The following is a 22,771-nucleotide window of genomic DNA, read 5'->3' as shown; positions in this document are numbered from 1 at the left end:
TACAATTCACAAAATCGGATTTTATACTTGGTCAAATGACTTTTTACTTGAGAGAACACAACTAGCGCAGCTGATATCAGCTGGCTATTTTTCTCAATATGTCTGGTAGAGACAATGTACTTTCTTAAAGAAATCTGACACTACCAAACACAAAAAACACGCATTACAGCATCCACACACATTACTCGCTTCTGTGACACCAATCTGCAGTCTTTTCAGAACAGCCACAATCATCCCCCAAGTGCCTTAAAAGCTTCAGAGCCCCTCGGGCCATGCATTGGTGGAGACATTGAAACGAGAGTAGTCTCCATCTAGGGATACACATAATTATGTCTAAAGACATGTTACGCTGTGTGTCTGGCTCTCTCTGCCTGCCTCAGTGACACGTCCTATAAATTCCTGTGTAATCTGGTGTAGATTCCCTCCTAACCCCTCTCAGCATGGGCCCCTGGGGGAACCACGGGGTAAAGATGGCTCCAAACTGCATCTAGTGATACATAGTCATATCCCCTTACATAAGCTCTACTATGTCTCTGACATATGTGTGTCTCTTTAAACAACAGAGAAAGAGAACAGGAGAGAGAAATGGAGAGAGCATGCAGAGAGTAAGAAGGGGAGAGAGAAATAAATGGAGGAGTACAAAGAAAACACAGGTAATAAATGAACTTGGCCAGTGGCTAAAACCATTAGCACAAAACTGATTGGCCCAAATGCATAGCCACCCTAGTGAGGGACCGGCCCATGACATGCTCAGTATCTAGGCCAGACAGCCCCTTCAGAGTAACACTGATAAATGTCCTCTATAAGAACCTGAAGGAAGGTCTGCCTATGAGCCTGCTGGTAGCCATAGTCCCCGTCCCCTACTGAGGGCGAGCCCATGTAGAGCAGCCAGCCAGAGGACTGATATATGAGCTGTGTTATGTAGTGTGGAGAGGCCTGGAGAAAGGCCCTGGAGAATGGCCCGATGGAGGTTGCCCCACCAAGGACCAGCCACTCAGGGCACCTGCTGCCCGTAGCATCCTCCCTAAGATGGATGGATTTTCTACGGCAGCAGCCAGACACTTTTACGGCTGGGTGGCATCCCAACTAATTAGAAGAAACCAGTGCCAAAGGAGAGAGACTAATTAGAGAGTCTCTCTCCTTTGGCACTGGGCTTCAAAGAAGAAGACGGGAAGAAGAGTTATAGGGCAGTTCTCATATGGCACATCTGCAGCCAGCCTCCCAATACCCCTGCTGCCTGTCTTGCTCTGTTCCATCTCTCTCTCTCTTTCTGTATCACATAAAAGGCCACTTGCAACATGAAAACAAGAAGGCCTGTTATGTGATGCATGGTCTAATGTCTGCCACTCAACCAGAATCATCCAGAACTCGCCTCTGGACATGTTCCTCTCGCACCGAATGCTGAGTAACCAGGCCACTCACTCAGCTTGCTGGCTGTCACAATATAAAAGCACTGTACCGGCTATTCCTTGCCAAAATCGGTAGTTGGCTAACTAAGAAAGTCCAAGGTCTAAATAAGGGTTCTCTGACAGTCCAAGGCCCGTTGGCCAAATTTTCATTGTTGGACATAAAAGGCTGTAAAAACATTAAACATTAACACCATGAACTGAACTCACCTGGCAGCCTCTCGTCTCGATCTCCGTGATGCACTTCTCGATGAGCAGGGGCAGCATGAGTCCCGTGTTTTCCCTCACCACCACCCTCCAGGCCTCCACCCCAAACATCTGTGGCTCCCGGTCCCCATTGTAGCCTCCATCCAGGGAGTTCTGCCACTGCTCCATCAGGTTCAGCTTCACGTAGATCAGGCCTCGAGGCTCCAGCTTCACCGCCAGCTGATGACTCCTGCTCACCCTGAAGAGTGCCGGTAACACCACTGTACCGTAACAGCACACCCGGTTCTTCTTGGGTGTGGGGTCCCAGCTGAACACCACTAGCTTCAGGTGCTGGGCGTTCTCCAGCTCAATGTTGAAGGTGTGGTCCATGTCTAGGAAGGTGGTCCGACAGGTGAGCAGGGCAGTGCGCGCCTTGTTGACCGAGTCCACCTGGATGGCACAGTAGACGTCTCGGGAGTCGAAGCGTGGTGGCTTGAGGTCCTCGGCGCCGTAGAAGTGCAGGCTCATCAGGCCCGAGATGTATTGGGTGCACTTAGGCTGTTCTGTGAAGGCGTAGTGGCGGAACGCGTCAATGTCTAGTTCTGTGCCGTGCAGCTTGGGGCTGCCACTTCCTCTGGTTACTCCTCCAGCTCCTGTTTTCTCTCCTCCTCCAGTGGCTGGGTCTTTCTCCTTCCCATTGCCTCCCTTGGCCTCTGAGGACCCGTGCTTCCCAGACTTGGCCACCAGTTCTGGGGAGTCCCCGTCACTGAGGTAGCCCCCCTTGCTAGCCGACTTGGAGGTCCCGCTGCTCTTCTTCTTGCTGTAGCTTTGTTGCGTCGACACACTGCTGTCCAGGTGATACCTCGAGATCACATTATGGCTAGCCGCCGCCCCCTGTCCACCCCTTGGGGACAACCTGGGAGGAGCCGGGCCCGGTTCTGAACCGTAATTGGTTTTGGGATACTGGGTCCTTGTCTCTAAGTTGCTGCTCGCGCTGGCTCCGTTGCAGCTGCTGTTGTTGTTGTTGCTAGGGGTCCCTTTTACGCTGAGCTTGCGGCTGAGTTCCGGAAGCTTCTTCATCTTCATTGAGAGTTTCCTGACAGTGCGTGGGGACTTGATCTTGTCCGGGAATGACCAGTTGAGGGAGCTTCCCTTTTTGGCAGGGTTGAGGCTGGAGGGCGGCGGGAAGCCAGGGATGGCCAGGTCAGGGGCTTCTGCTGCAGGGAAACAACCAGGACAGAGAGAGGGGTAGACATCATTTTAAACTGTGAAAATACACCAAGATAATAGATTACCAAGATAATAAACCAAGATAACACTCAACCTCGTGGCACTAAAGAAGGGCACAGGAAAGATTTCTTAAATACATTTTTTGCCATGTACTTACTGTATACAGTTGAAGTCAGAAGTTTACATACACTTAGGTTGGAGTCAATAAAACTTGTTTTTCAACAACTCCACAAATATCTTGTTAACAAACTATAGTTTTCGCAAGTCGGTTAGGACATCTACTTTGTGCATGACACAAGTAATTTTCCACCAATTGTTTAGAGAGATTATTTCACTTATAATTCACTGTATCACAATTCCAGTCGGTCAGAAGTTTACATACACTAAGTTAACTGTGCCTTTAAACAGCTTGGAAAATTCCAGAAAATGATGTCATGGCTTTAGAAGCTTCTGATAGGCTAATTTACATAATTTGAGTCAATTGGAGGTGTACCTGGGGATGTATTTCAAGGCCTACCTTCAAACTCAGTGCCTCTTTGCTTGACATCATGGGAAAATCAAAAGAAATCAGCCAAAAATTGTAGACCGCCACAAGTCTGGTTCATCCTTAGGAGCAATTTCCAAACGCCTGAAGGTACCACGTTCATCTGTACAAACAATTGTACGCAAGTATAAACACCATGGGACCACGCAGCTGTCATACCGCTCAGGAAGGAGACGTGTTCTGTCTCTTAGAAATGAACGTACTTTGGTGCGAAATGTGCAAATCAATCCCAGAACAACATCAAAGGACCTTGTGAAGATGCTGGAGGAAACAGGTACAAAAGTATCTATATCCACAGTAAAACGAGTCCTAATATCGACATAACCTGACAGGCCGCTCAGCAAGGAAGTAGCCACTGCTCCAAAACCGCCATAAAAAAGCCAGACTACGGTTTGCAACTGCACGTAGGGACAAATATCCTACTTTTTGGAGAAATGTCCTCTGGTCTGATGAAACAAAAATAGAACTGTTTGGCCATAATGACCATCGTTATGTTTGGAGGAAAAAGGGGTAGGTTTGCAAGTCGAAGAACACTATCCCAACCGTGAAGCACAGGGTTGGAAGCATCATGTTGTGGGGGTGCTTTGCTGCAGGAGGGACTGGTGCACTTCACAAAATAGATGGCATCATGAGTGAGGTAAATTATGTGGATATATTGAAGCAACATCTCAAGATATCAGTCACGAAGTTAAAGCTTGGTCGCAAATGGGTCTTCCAAATGGACAATGACCCCAAGCATACTTCCAAAGTTGTGGCAAAATGGCTTAAAGACAACAAAGTCAAGGTATTGGAGTGGCCATCACAAAGCCCTGACCTCAATCCCATAGAAAATGTGTGGGCAGAACTGAAAAAGCATGTGTGAACAAGGAGGCCTACAGATCTAACTCAGTTACACCAGCTCTGTCAGGAGGAATGGGCCATAATTCACCCAACTTATTGTTGGAAGCTTGTGGAAGGCTACCCAAAACGTTTGACCCAAGTTAAACAATTTAAAGGCAATGCTACCAAATACTAATTGAGTGTATGTAAACTTCTGACCCACTGGGAATGTGATGAAAGAAATAAAAGCTGAAATAAATCACTGTACTATTATTCTGACATTTCACATTCTTAAAATAAAGTGGTGATCCTAGCTGACCTAAGACAGGGAATTTTAACTAGGATTAAATGTCAGGAATTGTGAAAAACTGAGTTTAAATGTATTTGGCTAAGGTGTATGTAAACTTCCGACTTCAACTGTATGTCAGTGTTTAGCTTATCACTTTGTGCAAAGATTAGATGTCTGACAGTTGGACAGGGGTTGAAATTAGACTAATATGGGACTAAATTCCATTGCTTTACACTGTTGGCAACTACTTACATGCCAGGTCAGACCATGACAAACTTCACCATTGATAAAAAAATAGGTCAGCCCTTAGCTAATAATTCATTCTAGTGCTGTGTTTAATTGAATTAAATGCTGGGGAAATTCAAATTAGATTATGCCAGATCTTATTAGCAAAGGTGCAAGCAAGCCACATCTGAAACAAACTGCTTTACAAAGAGGAATGCTTCACGGCGCAAGGCTAACATTACTGAAGGCAGTCTGTTACTCTAGGTATAGATACTGTATGTCTGGTATGCATCTACAACTTGCCTAACAGGGATATGAACTTGCATTCAGGAATGTTAGTCAGAGACAAGACAGAAGCTCTGTGGCCAGAGTGAGAGTCTAGTGGGAAGCGTCTGAAGTAGGACTGTCACTGGGCTCAGCCTGCTTCCTACAAACCATCCAGGCATACAAACTCTGTTTCTACAACAACCCCTCTTGCGCAATGCAATTCTATTATTTTGTTTCAGGAGAAGTTTGTCAGGTTAAAATAATCTATCTGGTCCAGCAGCCAGCCAGCGCTGAGCAGGGTGTACAGTGAGGACATGGACCGGGAAATCCTCACCCCTCTGCCTCAGGCCAGGCTAGCTACAGCTTAGATCAGGGATGGGCAATTTTGAAGCTAGTTTGCTGCAATTCTACACATTTTGCAATGGGGCGGAGAGAAATGTTTGCTGTTTTAATTATGATATCTGAGTGAGACTGACTTACAAAATCAATGGCCAGTAATTTGACCATGATAACAAGTTTAGATAGCTGGCTGATAATCAAATTTAGCAATCTAAAAATGTTGACTGACATAACAAAAGAGAAAAACTGCTGATGCACAACCACATTTCGAAATGGCACCTTGTGTATTCTACTATTCTTCTTCTTCTGTTATATTGGCGATCATACAATTTCAATGTGCATCCTGCCACCTACTATACGAGATGGAAACAGGATTCCCCAAAAAATGGAAATATTTAAAAAAAAAAACGTACAAAAAATAATAAATCAACCAACTTTCTGTTAAAAATAAATAAAACAGATCTGATCCCTACACAAGCTCAAGGGGAACCTGGGAGGGCGGGTCTTCTGGCGCCAGTTCCCCCTGCAAGTCTTTCCTTGAGTCCCAAAAACTTTTCTGCTGCAGCCACAATGATGTCTAGTATCTTTTGTCTGGCAGCAAACAAACTACAGGCTGTAGTCTACTATTATAACTCGCAACAGTAAGTTCAGACCCTGACTGAGTTCAAAACAATTGGGGGGGGGGGGGGATTAATCGGAGGTCCTTCAAAAGTGGGGTCGCGGGCCGCATGCCGGCAGTTGCCCATTCCTGGACCGGATGCTTGAGCCCGTTTCAAACGTAAAACAGTGCTTTTCCATTCGCTTTCTTAATAGGATTTCCTCCCTTCTTCGTTACCCTCTTCCCTTTTCAATCCTTTCCCTTTCCACACACTACAGGGAAAATACCATCAGCTTCAAGGGAGAAGATGCCCAAAACATGTAACACGGCTGATGTAACTCATTTATACAGTGCCTTTGGAAAGTATTCAGACCCCTTGACCTTTTCCACGTTTTGTTAGCCTTATTCTAAAATGGATTAAACAAAACAAAATCTTCAGTAATCTACACACAATACCCCATCATGACAAAATGAAAACAGGTTTTTATACATTTTTGCAAATGTATTAAAAATAAAAAACAGAAATACCTTATTTACATAACTATTCAGACCCTTCGCTATGAGACTCGAAATTGAGCTCACGTGCATTCTGTCTCCATTGATAACCCTTGAGATGTTTCAACAACTTGGAGTCCAGCTGTGGTAAATTCAATTGATTGGACATGATTTGAAAAGGAACACCCCTGTCTGTATAAGGTCCCACAGTTGATGTCAAAGCAAAAACCAAGCCATGAGGTCGAAGGAATTGTCCGTAGAGGTCCGAGACAGGACTGTCGATGCACAAATCTGGGGAAGTGTACAAAAAAAAAACTGCAGCATTGAAGGTCCCCAAGAACACAGTGGTCTCCATCATTCTTAAATGGATAACGTTTGGAACCACCAAGACTCTTCCTAGACCTGGCCTCCCTGCCAAACTGAGCAATCTGGGGAGAAGGGCCATGGTCAGGGATGTGACCAAGAACCCGATGGTCACTCTTGACAGAGCTCTAGAGTTCCTCTGTGGAGATGGGAGAACCTTCCAGAAGGACAACCATCTCTACAGCACTCCACCAATCAGGCCTTTATGGTAGAGTGGTCCAATGGAAGCCACTCCTCAGTAAAAGGCACATGACAGCCCGCTTGGAGGTTGCCAAAAAGCACCTAAAAACTCTCAGACCATGAGAAACAAGATTCTCTGGTCTGATGAAACTACGATTGAACTCTTTGGCATGATTGCCAAGCGTCACGCCTGGAGTAAACCTGGCACCATACCACAGCATCATGCTGTGGGGATGTTTTTCGGCAGCAGGGACTGGGAGACTAGTCAGGATGGAGGGAAAGGTGAACGGAGCAAAGTATAGAGAGATCCTAGATGAAAACCTGAACCAGAGCGCTCAGGACCTCAGACTGGGGTGAAGGTTCATCTTCCAACAGGACAACGACCCTAAGCACAGAGCCAAGACAACGCAGGAGTGGCCTCGGGACAAGTCTCTGAATGTCCTTGAGTGGCCCAGCGAGAGCCCGGCTTCATTACCCTCTTCCCTAGACCCCGATCGAACATCTAAACCTGACAGAGCTTGAGAGGATCTGCAGAAAAGAATGGGAGAAACTCCCCAAATAAGGTTGTGCCAAGATTGTAGCGTCATACCCAAGAAGACTCAATGCTGTAATTGCTGCCAAATGTGCTTCAACAAAGTACTGAGTAAAGGGTCTGAATACTTATGTAAATGTGATATTTCAGTTTTTATAAATTAGCAACATTTCTAAAATCTGTTTTTGCTTTGTCATTATAGGGTATTGTGTGTAGATTGATGAGGGGAAAAAACTATTTAATACATTTTAGAATAAAGCTGTAAAGTAACAAAATGTGAAAAAAGTCAAGGTATCTGAATACTTTCCAAAGGCAATGTATATTGTACAGAACCTAAAACACTCACCAGTGTACGATTTGGTGCACTGCAGTACTAGTATCTACATTCATGTCCTCGAAGACAGTCAATAACTAGTACAAATAAAACAAAAACTTGAGTTAATTTCTTCAACATTGCATTACTTTCTGGGCACAAGTCTTTTACAGTTGAATATAAGACATTAAATCACTCGAAAACAGGCTACAATGTGCCTATTCTCTCTTTACAGTTCTCGCTTGTGTATCATTCCATTTCTCTGTTTTTGTTTTCAAACTGCAAGTTCCTCCACAGTGCTGAGACAAAGGAGTCATTCTGTTGGCTAATCACTGAAGAGAGCAAAGCAGAGGGAGAGGGAGAGAGAGGGAGTCAAAAAGAGGGCGAGAATGGAGAGGGAGAGAAAAAGAGAGGCAAGATAAAGTAGAAGAGGGCAATATAGATAGAGAGGGAATAGGAGTAAAAGAGAGTAAGAGAGATGAGAGTAAAAAAAAAAATAGTAGAGAAGAGCATGACAACATCCTCTGCTCTATTTTCAGAGAGGCCTGCTGTGCTATTCTGGTTAGGGATAAAAGCTTTGCATGCTTTGGTTCGGCTGGCGCCTAGCTAAACTCGGTTAGGCGAACCGAACAAGTTTGCTCCATACTCCCTTACAAGACCTTCACTTGAAAAAAGAGAAAAAGCAGCAATAGTACTGTTTGTCCATCATGAGACTCCGCAGCATGGATACTCTTCCTCAAAATAGTCCGAATTAATCTAAGATACTGTAACTCAAGAAATCTGTCATTCATTTTGACGTTTTTGGCAATTTTACATCTGACTAAAATGTTTGGTGCAGTATTTCTCAAGTGAAAAAATGACAACAAATACTTCATTGAAGAACCCCTACTGTTGACCGATGAAAGGGCGTAGACTTCGGCTCCGAAATTCGGCTTGCCTTGAGAAAAAATGTTGCGTGCAGCCTAAAAAACCCTTGCCGAAGACCAAAACGAAGAAAAGAAAACCTCACAAAATGCCGTCATTATATATGCACGGAATTTTTCGAACTGTTTCGGATGGGAATCATGCGGACGCCTTAAGAGGGAGGTAGGAAATGGGCAGAGGAGGGGTAAGAGGGAGGCAAGGAGGGGCCAGAGGAGGTGTCAGAGGCTGTAGAAAAGGGGTAACATGGGGGAAAGAATAGTACAGGGTGGGTTGCTGCATGCATGGAGAGGTGCAAAGGAGGAGGTATGGGGGGACAAAGGCACCCCTTTGTCCTGAGAATCAGAGGCCTGGCCAGTGAAAGGGGGTGTTCTCTGACATTCCATAATAAACCATGTTTAGGCTCCCTTCCTTTTCCTCTGGCTGCTGAACATACTTCCCTGTCAGCTAGTGCTTCATCACAATAACAAACACCAACACAGAGAGTGGGAAAAAGCCTCTGGAAGAAGTGCCAAAAAACATCTAAGGTTGGGCCATGTCCCAGATATTGTCCCAGATATTGAGGTTTAGGTTTGGCCGAACTCACGACTCACACTGAAACCACAGGAACACACGTTTGACCAATCAGATTGCGTACCCGAAACGAACCGTTTCATAATCCCCCATAATAAAAAACGTGTTAAGTGTCTGTTCAAAATCATTGTCTTATTTGAAATCTGTTTTCAGATTAGTACATGATGTGGAAATGTCTTCGGCAATTATCCAAAATCTAATGGTATAAACAGAACCCTCATCCACAACAGCCAACCGGGTCAAATCCGGTGGATATAACATTTACCAAGTATAATAATATTACCTAAAAAACTATTTCCAATGACTACTGTGCTGTTTTCCATAGTTCCCTCACAGCTCTCTTCTGTAGCCATTCACCCTCTGGCAACAGCAACAGCAGCGGCAGAGAGAGGGAAAGACACCCGACACCCTCTACCTGATATTCAGGGGCACTGTTTGATACTTAACCTCGGGGGGCCATGTTCATAAGGTCAAAGGGCGAAGGGTTGCATTCCACCCACTGGAACCGGCGCTGGGTGACTACGCCCCCGTACCCTCTGTGACCCACAGGTCGACCCCAGGCAGCCTGCCACTGACACCTCTCACAAAGAGCAGGAATTTATGGCCCTTGGCTTGATTGCCTTTAATAACATTCTGGGCCCAGACAGCTGCTAAGCGAGGGAACGGTCTGTTTGTTTCGAAGGACTGTGTGTGTGCGTGCAGGTTTTTTTTTATAAAAATGGGGCTTAAGTGGTGGGCGTGGCCATTGGTGTGGCCAATGGTGCAGTCGCCAACCTAACATTTTAGAGGCCCTCCTGTTGGCTGCAGTAACAATATCAACCTGTTTTAAAGTTTATTTCCTGCATTTCTACACATTTTGCCATGTGGTGGAGATACCATGATACAGTTTAAAGCAAATTTCCTGCAATTCTACATGTTGCAATCAAAATATGCATTGTATTCATAACCCCCATAACCTTTTTCCACATTTTCTTGTGTTACAGCCTAAATTTCAAATGGATGAAATGAAGATTTTGTGTCACTGGCCTACGCACAATACCCCATAATGTCAAAGTGGAAACAGCTCAGGGTTTTCACCATGACTCCAATGGTGACTTTAAAACAGTTACAGAGTTTAATGGCTGTGATAGGAGAAAACTGAGGGTGGATCAACAACATTATAGTTACTCCACAATACTAACCTAAATGACAGAGTGAAAAGAAGGAAGCCTGTACAGAATAAAAATATTCCAAAACATGCATCCTGTTTGCAATAAGGCACTAAAGTAAAACTTAAAGAAATGAACTTTATGTCCTAAACTGCAAAAATGTGGCAAAGAAATGTACTTAATGTCCTGAATACAAAGCGTTATGTTTGGGGCAAATCCAACAAAACACATCCATGAGTACCACTTCATATTTTCAAGCATGGTGGTGGCTGCATCATGTTATGGGTATGCTTGTTATCGGCAAGGACTAGGGAGTTTTTTAGGATAAAAATAAATGGAATAGCGCTAAGCTCAGGTAAAACCCTAGAAGCAAACCGGGTTCAGTATGCTTTCCAACAGACACTGGGAGACAAATTCACCTTTCAGCAGGACAATAACCTAAAACACTAGGCCAAATCTGCACTGGAGTTGCTTACCAAGACGTCATTGAATGTTCCTGAGTGGCCTAGTTACAGTTTTGACTTAAATCGTCTTGAAAAATCTATGGAAAATGGCTGTCTAGCAATGATCAACAACAGCTTGACATTTTTTTAAAGAAAAATGTGCCAATATTGTACAATCCAGGTGTACAAAGCTCTTAAAAACTTAACCAGAAAGACTCATTTTAGGGAAATTATATATTTAGATATATGTATGTATTTCATTTTCAGAAATGTGCTAAAAAAATGTTTTCCCTTTGTCATTAAGGGGTATTGTGTGTAACACAACAACATGTGGAATAAGTCAAGGGGTATGAATACTTCCTGAAGGCACAGTATACACTGAACAAAAACAAATGCAACATGCAACAATTTTAAAGATTTTACTGAGTTACAGTTCAAATTAGGTAATCAGTCAACTGAAATGAATTCATTAAGGCCTAATCTATGGATTTCACCAGATTGGGAATAAATATATGCATCTGTTGATCACAGATAACTGAAAAAAAAAAGGTAGGAGTGTGGATCAGAAACCAGTCAGTATCTGATGTGACCACAATTCTTCTCATGCAGCGTGACACATCTCCTTTGCATAGAGTTGATCAGGCTGTTGATTGTGGTCTGTGGAATGTTTTCCCACTCCTCTTTTTTGGCTGTGCGAAGTTGCTGGATATTGGTGGGAACTGGAGCACACTGTCGTACACGTCAATCAAGAGTATCCGAAACATGCTCAGAGGGTGACATGTCTGGTGAGTATGCAGGCCATGGAAGAACTGGGACATTTTCAGCTACAAGGAATTGTTTACAGATCCTTGCAACATGGGGCCATGCATTATCATGCTGAAACGAGGTGATGGTGGCAGAAGAATGGCACGACAATGGGCCTCCGGATCTCTGTCCATTCAAATTACCATCAATAAAATGCCATTGTGTTCGTTGTCCGTAGCTTATGCTGGCCCATACCATAACCCCACCTCCACCATGGGGTACTCTGTTCACAATGTTAACATCAGCAAACCTCTCACTCACTCACGCCATCTTTCCTGTACAGTTGGAAACGGGAATCATCCGTGAAGAGCACAATTCTCCAGCATGCCAGCAGCCATCAAAGGTGAACGTTTTTCCACTGAAGTCGGTTTACGATGCCAAACTGCATTCAAGGCAAGACCCTGGTAAGGACGACGAGCACGCAGATGAACTTCCCTGAGACAGTTTTTGACAGTTTATGTGGAAATTATTTGGTTGTGCAAACCCACAGTTTCATCAGCTGTCTGGGTGGCTAGTCTCAGACGATCCCGCAGGTGAAGAAGCAGGATGTGGAGGTTCTGGGCTGGCGTGATTACACGTGGTCTAGATTTGTGAGGCTAGTTGGACATACATGCTACACATGTCATGTGGATGGATTATTTTGGCAAAGGAGAAATACATACATACATACATACATACATACATACATACATACATACATACATCACATACATACATACATACATACATACATACATACATACATACATACATACACTTAGGTTGGAGTCATTCAAACTACTTTTTCAACCACTCCACAAATGTATTGTTAACAAACTATAGTTTTGCCAAGTCGGTTAGGACATCTACTTTGTGCGTGACACAAGTAATTTTTCCAACAATTGTTTACAGACAGATTATTTCACTTATAATTCACTGTATCACATACGCCAAGCATCACGTCTGGAGGAAACCTTGCACCATCCCTATGGTGAAGCATGGTGGTGGCAGCATCATGCTGTGGGGATGTTTTTCAGTGGCAGGGAGTGCGAGACTAGTCAGGATCAAGGCAAAGATGAATGGAGCAGAAATATCCTTGATGAAACCCTGCTCCAGAGGGCTCAGGACCTCAGACTGGGGTGAATGTTCACCTTCCAACAGGACAACAACCCTAAGCACACAGCTAAGACAACACAGGAGTGGCTTCGGGACAAGTCTCTGAATGTCCTTGAGTGGTTCAGCCAGTCCGGACTTGAACCCGGTCGAACATCTCTGGAGAGACCTGAAAATAACTGTGCAGCAACGCTCCCCATCCAACCTGACAGAGCTTGAGAGGATCTGCAGAGAATAATTGGAGAAACTCCAATTAGGTAAATAATAGTTTGCAGGAAAACTAATCGTTTGCCACAGCAGGAAAATAATCCTACAGCAAGATGTGAATTACTATGTGGATTATAGTTAAATGGACGTTTTATGTAGGGGTTGATACATTTTCCATTAGGGCAAATCAATTCTGACATTTTTAAGTGGAAATGTCAAACTTTAGAAGCCTTTTTAAACCTTGAATACACTACAAGTTTGCATTTCCGGCTGTGCATGAAAATTCTCAGCAACAAAAGAGTGAACAAATTAAGATCCGACAACTGTATATAAGGAATAGGATGCCATTTGGGATGCAGCAAGATATTACTGTATTGGTGGCTCTCCTTGTGCTCTAAATCATTCAGTGCTGGATTCCTTTCAGGAGCCCAGAGGCGTTTCATTACAATGGTGACCAAACCCCTGCTAATATAGACTGCATCCGAAATGCCACCATATTCCCTATATATTGCACTACTTTTGACCAAAGGGTGCCATTTGGGATGCAACAATAGCCAGGCATGCAGGCAGTCTCTTCCTGGTCTCATTAGCACAACAACATGGCTACCTGTCAACGCAGCTTGTCCTGCTCTCTACGTAGGCTAAGGAAGCTACTGCAACAGGAATTTAATCTCAGCCCAGACCTCCTCTGTATCTTCAGCAACAGTATGTGTGTGTGTGTGTGTGTGTGTGTGTGTGTGTGTGTGTGTGTGTGTGTGTGTGTGTGTGTGTGTGTGTGTGTGTGTGTGTGTGTGTGTGTGTGTGTGTGTGTGTGTGTGTGTGTGTGTGTGTCTGTGCGCAAGTGCATACGTGCACGCACAACTGTATTTGTGTGTGTGTGTGTTTGTCTATTTTCAAAATTCATGAAATTATCATTAATTTACTACAGTACTGCACTTTTGCTGACTGATCCAATCAAAACAACCATAAAAATAGCGCTGACCACATATGACCCCATCGGTCCAACTACCAGATTCCCGTCCAGGCGCTAAGGGAACACTCTGAAACACTTTGCCTCTAAATGCGCTCTATAGTCCATCAATCATTATCCTCTATACAAACACAGCATTCAGCAAGGAGTCTAAGGGTGTATCCGGTTAGGAAAAAGAACCAACAAGCTGGACAGACAGAGAGTGCTTGTGTTGGAGTGGGTCATTCTAATCTAACATGTGCACAAATTCATTATTATTCAACAGACACTGTTATTATTTAGAGCCAATACAAAGTGTTATCCATTTTTAGCCACTTGTAATAAAGTAGCTTCTGTCCTCTTCATAGCTTTGGCACAAAGTGAAGAAGGGATAGTGAGACTTTATAGGAGAAGAGGAGGAAGAGGAGGGTGAAAGGATGTAGGCATCACAAAAACCTGTAAGAGGAGGACATCATGGTTCCTCTCCCCGTTCTATCCCTCTTTTATTCTAATCTAGGCCTTCTTCAGGCTGCATGGGACGAATCTGGCATTACTGAAAGCAGTGACCCTACTACTCCACTCCTGTCTTTCCCTGCTCCTCTGTCTACATAGCCTGTGACCTGTGGTAGATTGAGTGACAGGTCTCCATTACTCCCTGTGGGGAGAGGAGTGGAAACATTACATGACCAAATAGTCCAGTCAGTCAATCACAGATAGGAGGCCAACAACACAGCACATTAGACATTTGTCTTTTTAAATTAAGTCCTCAACCTCCCCCATCCCCCACCAACCAGCTAGTAGCACACCCTGTTTAAATCAGGGACATGTCTGATGCATTGTCCTCCTGCAAACCCAAAACACAACCTGTCACCCTGCCATTCCCTTCTGTGACAGTGTCACATTTAGATGGAGCAGTCAGCTCCAGTTACATCCCAAAGGATTATGGGAGTATCTTTACCACTTTACAGAGACCTGGCCATGTTAAATCAGAGCTAGGGTTGCAAAGCTACCAGTAATTTACCAAAGTTACTGGAATCTTCAGTAATTTTGGCAATTAACAGGAAACATTTGGCAATCTATTGTAACTTTGTTCATTTACACTTGAATAACTTAAAAAAAAATGTATTCATACAGTGCCTTCATAAAGCATTCACACCCCTTGACTTTTTATTGTGTTACAAAGTGGGATGAAAATTGATTTATTTATAATTTTTCATCAAAACTGTAACTCGGCCACTCAGGAAAATTCACTGTCTTCTTGGTAAGCAACCAGTGTAGATTTGGCCTAGTGTTTTAGGTTATTGTCCTGCTGAAAGGTGAATTAATCTCCCGTCTGGCGGAAAGCAGACTGAACCAGATTTTCCTCATGAATTGTGCCTGTTCTTAGCTCCATTCTGTTTATTTTTATCCTGAAAAACTGCCCAGTCCTTCACGATTACAGGAATACCAATAACATGATGCAGCTACCACTATGCTTGAAAATATAATGAGTGGTGCTCAGCAATGTGTTGTATTAGATTTTCCCCAAACATAACACTTTGATTTCAGGACAAAACATTAATTGCTTTGCCAGATTTTTTGCTGTATAAATTGAGTGCCTTGTTGCAAACAGGATGCGTGTTTTGGAATATGTTTATTCTGTGCAGGCTTCCTTCTTTTCACTCTGTCATTTAGGTTAGTATTGTGGAGTAACTACAACAGTGTTCATCAATCCTCAGGTTTCTCCTATCACAGCCATTAAACTGTGTAACTGTTTTAAAGTCACCATTGGTCTTATGGTGAAATCACTGAGCGGTTTCCTTCCTCTCCGGCAAATGAGTTAGGATAGACGAAAGTACCTTTCTATTGACAGGGTGTATTGATACACCATTCAAAGAGTAATTAATAACTTCACCATGCTCAAAGGGATATTCAATGTCTACTTTTTTTCTTTTTTTACCCATCTACCAATAGTTGTCCTTTACGAGGCATTGGAAACCTCCTTGGTCTTTGTGGTTAAATCTGTGTTTGAAATTCACTGCTTGTTTAAGGGACCTTACAGACAATTGTATGCGTGGTGTACAGAGGTGAGGTAGTCATTCAAAAATCAGGATAAACACTATTATTGCACAGACAGTGAGTCCATGCAACTTATTGTATCTTGTTGAGCAAATGTTTACTCCTAAACTTATTTAGGCTTGCCATAACAGAGGTTGAATAATTGACTCAAGTGATTTTTAGCTTTTCATTTTTATTAATTTGTACAAATTTCAAAAAACATAATTCCACCTTGACATTATGGGATATTGTGTGTAGGCCAGTGACAAATCTCAATTTAATACATTTTAAATTCATTAAATGTGAAAAAAGTCAAGTGGTGTGAATACTTTCTGAAGGCACTGTATATAGTAGTCATGATTTATATAATATTGTCCATGAGTTTCTAGTGGATAGACCATTTGGTTCAAGAGAAAATAGCCCAATTAATGGCTTTATTTTCAATTAACTCTAAAACTCTTCCAACTATAGATTTTCTCCCCCCACATCTGCCACCAGTTTGATGCCAAAACATTGACAACATATACACATACATATACACCATATATATACACACACACACACACACACACACACACACACACACACACACACACACACACACATACATACATACATACATACATACATATATATATATATATATATATACACACACAGTCATATATATATCATGCTGAAACCCTCATATTTAGAATCATGTTTTACAGCTTTGTAATTCTGTTTTAATAACTGCATAAATTTTACATGCGATAAGATCACACAGAGGGCCAGAGATCATTACAGACAACTGTGATAATCTGAAGTACCCCAAAAGGTCATCACGTGATGTCACTGAGAGCAGGGATTTTGCTGTTGTCCCATTGGCCGAGCTAGTTGCCATCCGCCAGTCAAGCCATGTGTGGTGTCACTCACTCTCACAAAGAAAGGTTCAGAGAGAATGTCCCCTCAGAACACTGTTTTGGAAGGAATGTCACAAAGACTATTGTCTTGTAAACGTTGGAGATGTAGGCTGAGGGAGGTTCCAAAACATTTGCTGTTTTCACTCAGACAAATGTAAAAAGTGCTTTAATACTTTAAAATGTCTAACCAACTAGTATTTCCAATAGATATTGGGTAGTTTGCTCTACTCACAGATACATTTAGTAAAAGAGAAGTGAGCAACACATTGCACTTGTCTGGCATATTATGGCTTTCATAAATAAGTTATGTTGCTATGACTGGAGGAGATAAGAACAGTTTAAGGCAGAAGTTTACAAACACCTTAGCCAAATACATTGAGACTGTTTCACAATTCCTGACATTTAATCCTAATACAAATTCCCTGTCTTGGGTTAGTTAGGATCACCACTATTTAAAAAAAATATGAAATGTCAGAATAAAAGTAGAGAATTATTTATTTCAGCTTTTATTTCTTTCATCACATTTCCAGTGGGTCAGAAGTTTACATACACTCAATTAGTATTCGGTAGCATTGCCTTTAAATTCTTTAACTTGGGTCAAACGTTTTGGGTAGCCTTCCACAAGCTTCCCACAATAAGATGGGTGAATTTTGGCCCATTCCTCCTGACAGAGCCACTCCAATATATTGACTTTGTTGTACTTAAGCCATTTTGCCACAACTTTGGAAATATGCTTGGGGTCATTGTCCACTTGGAAGACCCATTTGCGACCAAGCTTTAACTTCCTGACTGATGTCTTGAGATGTTGCTTCAATATATCCACATAATGTTCCTCCCTCATGATGGCATCTATTTTGTGAAGTGCACCAGTCCCTCCTGCAGCAAAGCACCCCCACAACATAATTTGCAAGCCTCCCCCTTTTTCCTCCAAACAATATGGCCAAACAGTTCTCTGGTCTGATGAAACAAAAATAGGACATTTTGCCAAAAAGTACGATCTTTGTCCCCATGTGCAGTTGCAAACTGTAGTCTGGCTTTTTTATGGCGGTTTTGGAGCAGTGGCTTCTTCCTTGCTGAGCGGCCTTTCAAGTTATGTCAAAATAGGACTCGTTTTACTGTGGATATAGATACTTTTGTACCGGTTTCCTCCAGCATCTTCATAAGGTCCTTTGCTGTTGTTCTGGGATTGATTTGCACTTTTCACACCAAAGTACATTAATCTCCAGGAGACAGAACGCGTCTCCTTCCTGAGCGGTATGACGGCTGCGTGGTCCCATAGTGTTTATACTTGCGTACTATTGTTAGTACAGATGAACGTGGTAACTTCAGGCGTTTGGAAATCGCTCCCAAGGATGAACCAGACTTGTGGAGGTCTACAATTTTTTTTCTGAGGTCTTGGCTGATGTCTTTTGATTTTCCCATGATGTCAAGCATAGAGGCACTGAGTTTGAAGGTAGGCCTTGAAATACATCCACAGGTACACCTCCAATTGACTCAAATGATGTCAATTAGCCTATCAGAAGCCATGACATCATTTTCTGGAATTTTCCAAGCTGTTTAAAAGGCACAGTCAACTTAGTCTATGTAAACTTCTGACCCACTGGAATTGTGATAGTGAATTCTAAGTGAAACAATCCGTCTAAACAATTGTTGGAAAAATTACTTGTGTCATACACAAAGTAGATGTCCTAACCGACTTGGAAAAACTATAGCTTGTTAACAAGAAATTTGTGGAGTGGTTGAAAACCGAGTTTTAATGACTCCAACCTAAGTGTATGTAAACTTCTGACTTCAACTGTATGTCCTTGTTATTCAGGTTTTCTTAGTGTTAAACAACCAGAAAGATGTTTTGCGTTCCACAGAAGACAGTTGTTAAAAGTCCTAACTATGGGTTACTTCAAGATTTGTCAAAATGTCCAAACTACTGTTGCCACAGTAAAAAACAAACAAAAAATACGTATTAAAAGAGACAGCTGTGCGCTCATGCTGGTCACTTGAAATAGACGTCAATTTCGGAAATCGATATGCCTTCTTCGGAGCTCACACCCCCAAAAGAAAGATCACCCAGCAATTGGTGAGAACTCATGAGGCTGCTTATGTCACTGCGCTATGGCAGCTCTAGCAAGCCTTTAGAATATTATGAATACTGATGGTACCTTTTAAATATTTTGGTTTTAATGCCTAAAAACTGTTAACCTTTTGAGTCGTTTGTTTTAACCCTGTAACCACACGGAATTAACCTTGTAACCATACAGAATGAATGTGTCAACAAAAAAAACGTTCATCAAAATGTCAAATTTCGAGGGGAAACTATGAGATCTTGTTGATGTGCTAGCTGTCATCACTATAGATGAAGTCACACTGTCCAGTCTCAACAACACACACTGCTAGATAACTAATGTCCACCCTTACAAAAATGAATTTGTTGCAGCAAACGTCCCGCAAGTTTGCAGAAAATTTGCTGGAAACTAAATAGTATGCCACAAAATGTTGCCAGAAGTTTTCCAACGTTTTCCATTAGTGGTGAATGTGAGGAAAACCTGTGGCAACAACTTCCAAGACCTGTAACCATTGATGACCAATCAGAAGGATTAGAAACATCTGATGGAAAATGGAAACCAAGCTATCTAGCTTGCGACCTACCAAAGTTGTCCAGTGAGTTTCTAACTTATTAAACGTGACATTTTATTTGCTAAATTATGCCTAGTTTGCAATGTCATGTTTTATGGGATAGAGTGAAAGGCTGGGAGGATGCATCAACACCCTGGAAATGTGTTTGTGGTGCAATCACTCGTAACACTCATTTTTTGAGTGATAAATGAGTGTATTGTCTTCAAGATTGATATGGTAAGCAAATACAAGTATTCTCAAATGTAGCCCATACATAGTTTGTAACAATTAGATCTTTCATTGCTTTAAAACTAGTAGTAGCTAACTCATCTTGATCATGTTGTTCCCTCTCTCATTCTAGAAGCAATCAGTTACAAGGCAAACATACAGATTGAGGCCTACAATCAAATTGAGGACAGAGAAATGTGTGTGCACCAGACAGGTCAATGCTTCATGCATGCATGGATTTGAGATGTAAGTTACACTCTCCAAAAAAAAGCTGGGTTGTCTGAATGACTCAAATTGCAGGCATTGGGTCTATAGTTGGGTTGTTTTCTGTAAAAACAGGAAGGTTGGGTTGTGGGGCAAAGTCAACCAATTTTTTTTAGATGCATGCCAGCAAAGCCACTACACAACACTAAACAAGTCCACCATAACATGAGCAAGTGTCACGATGTGGCAACTTACAAGTCTTCTAGAGCGACTTTGTGACTGACTGGAAAACAGGCCCAGACAGAATGGCACATATGTATTAAGATACAGTATCAGTCAAATGTATGGACACAAATACTCATTCCAGGGTTTTTCAAAATGTTTTACAATTTTCTACATTGTAGAATAATAATGAAGGCATCAAAACTATGAAATAACACATCATGTAGTAACCCCCCCCCCAAAAGTGTTAAACAAATACGAGATTCTTCGAAGTAGCAACCCTTTGCCTTGATGACAGCTTTGCACACTCTTGGCATTCTCTCAACCAGCTTCATGAGATAGTCACCTGGAATGCATTTCAATTAACAGGTTTGCCTTGTTAAAAGTTAATGTGTGGAATTTCTTCCCTTCTTAATGCGTTGTGTTATGACAAAGTAGGGGTGGTATACAGAAGATAGCCCTATTTGGTAAAAAGACCAAAGTCCATTTATGGCAAGAACAGCTCAAATAAGAAAAGAGAAACAACAGTCCATCATTACGTTAAGACATGGTCAGTCACTCTGGAAAATTAAGTAATTTGAACGTTTCTTCAAGTGCAGTTGCAAAAAACATCAAGCACGATGATGAAACTGGCTCTCATGAGGACCGCCACAGGAAAGGAAGACCCAGTTACCTCTGCTGCAGAGGATAAGTTCATTAGAGTTACCAGCCTCAGAAATTGCAGCCCAAATAAATTCTTCAGAGTTCAAGTAACATCAACTGTTCAGAGGAGACTGCGTGAATCAGGCCTTCATGGTCGAATTGCTGCAAAGAAACCACTACTAAATGACACCAATAAGAAGAGAGAAACACGAGCAATGGTGGAAATCTTTGGTCTGATGAGTCCAAGTTTGAGATTTTTTGGTTCCTAACGCCGTGTCTTTGTGAGACGCAGAGTAGGTGAACGGAAGATATCAGTGTGTGTGGTTCCCACCGTGAAGCATGGAGTAGGTGTGATGGTGTGCTTTGCTGGTGATACTGTCTGTGATTTATTTAGAATTCAAGGCACACTTAACCAGCATGGCTACCACAGCATTCTGCAGCGATACGCCATCTCATCTGGTTTGTGCTTAGTGGGACTATCATACGTTTTTCAACAGGACAATGACCCAACACACCTCCAGGCTGTGTAAGGGCTATTTGACCAAGAAGGAGAGTGATGGTGCTACATCAGATGACCTGGCCTCCCCAATCAAACCAACTTCAACCCAATTGAGATGGTTTGGGATGAGTTGGACCACAGAGTGAAGGAAAAGCAGCCAACAAGTGCTCAGCGAGTTGAAAACAGCAGTTCTGGGAAACAGGTCAGGGTTCAAAAGCATTCCAGGTGACAACCTCATGAAGCTAGTTGAGAGAATGCCAAGAGTGTGCAAAGGTGACATCAAGACAAAGGGTGGCTACATTGAAGAATCTAATATATTGTATCCAAGACGTCTTGGTGGCGACCGGCAAGTTCGGCATGGTGGCAGCACTTTTACTTTGTGTTTGTTTTAAATGTTACTGGAAATAATTGCATCTGCTATTTAGATGAAAGAATAGTAAATTCTCAGCAACTTCTCAGTCATGCAAACACTTTTGATGGCATCCAGCACTTCGGATTTGGAAGGAATGTTATATACACCGAACTTTCATAGCACCTTGGCACAAACCAAAACGATCATCAAAATCTAGTCTGAAATCGCAAATTAAGGGTGGAGAACTTATAATAACTCTATTCCTTCTCTTATCAGGTGATATCCATCAATGCCCTGGACCTCACTTTATCATGAACCCCATCAAACGGCCTATGCTCCTCTTGCGAACGGTGGATAAAGAGTAACAGCAAAGCTTTGGTATGTTTGGAACGCGCGCAGTGGATTCATCTAAAATGCAGCGATTCTAGCTTTGGACACGGGGTCAATGAAGCTTACCGTTGCTGTCGGTGTGCTGTACCCGCGGGGTGTGTGAGCATTGAAGGTGGAGTGGGATCAGAGGACTTACCGAGAGTGGAGAGTGCACCGGAGGAGGGAGGCAATCAGAGGCGAGTGACGGGGGACGCGGTGGTGAGGACGATGGAGTGGCACCTGGGGAGGGGTGCTCCATGGCGACAGAGGCCACCGGAGGCAGGGCAGTGGGAAGATGGCAGCGCAGTGGGAGGCGAGTTACAAGTGGATCGGGAATTCAATGAGGCCTTTGGGAAGAAGGGCTTACATTTTGTGCACTTAAACGTCCAAAGCCTACTACCGAAGATGGATGAGATACGCCTGTTGGTTTGCAAATCAGAGGTGGGTGTCTTATGTTTTACTGAGACATGGTTGGATTCATCTGTTTGTGACTCAGAAATTGAGATAGGTAATTACTCTGTTGTCAGGAAGAATCGGAACGGTGGGGGAATATGTGCGTTTGTAAGATCTGACATTGCTTTTAACGTCAGATCGGATTTAAACGCTGATCTGGAGATTGTCTGGCTGGATATCTGCCTTCCCAAAACCAAGCCGATTTTGTTGGGGGTGTGTTTTATTGGCCGCCCAAGCAGAATGCATTCTATGAAGGTCTTGAAATTGTGTTGTCAAACTGTAATGATTCGCTGTTGAAGGAAATCATTTTGTTAGGGGATTTCAATACTG

General features: G+C 42.7%; 1 protein-coding gene across 2 annotated transcripts in view; it reads right to left on the bottom strand.

Moving 5' to 3' along the window:
- The window catches only part of LOC106584049 (rho GTPase-activating protein SYDE2), an 89,024-nt gene that overhangs the window by 37,156 nt on the left and 29,097 nt on the right, over positions 1 to 22,771 (bottom strand). For both annotated transcript variants that reach the window (XM_014168859.3, XM_014168863.3), the window contains exon 3: positions 1,617 to 2,809. In XM_014168859.3, the coding sequence (XP_014024334.3) occupies positions 1,617 to 2,809 (1,193 nt within the window). The remainder of the gene's footprint in view (positions 1 to 1,616; positions 2,810 to 22,771) is intronic.

Source organism: Salmo salar, chromosome 23 (assembly GCF_965601325.2).
Source record: "Salmo salar chromosome 23, fSalSal1, whole genome shotgun sequence".
In the NCBI taxonomy this organism is placed as follows: Eukaryota; Metazoa; Chordata; class Actinopteri; order Salmoniformes; family Salmonidae; genus Salmo; species Salmo salar.
Note: the sequence above shows the minus strand (reverse complement) of the source record. Positions and strands in the feature narration are given on the sequence as shown.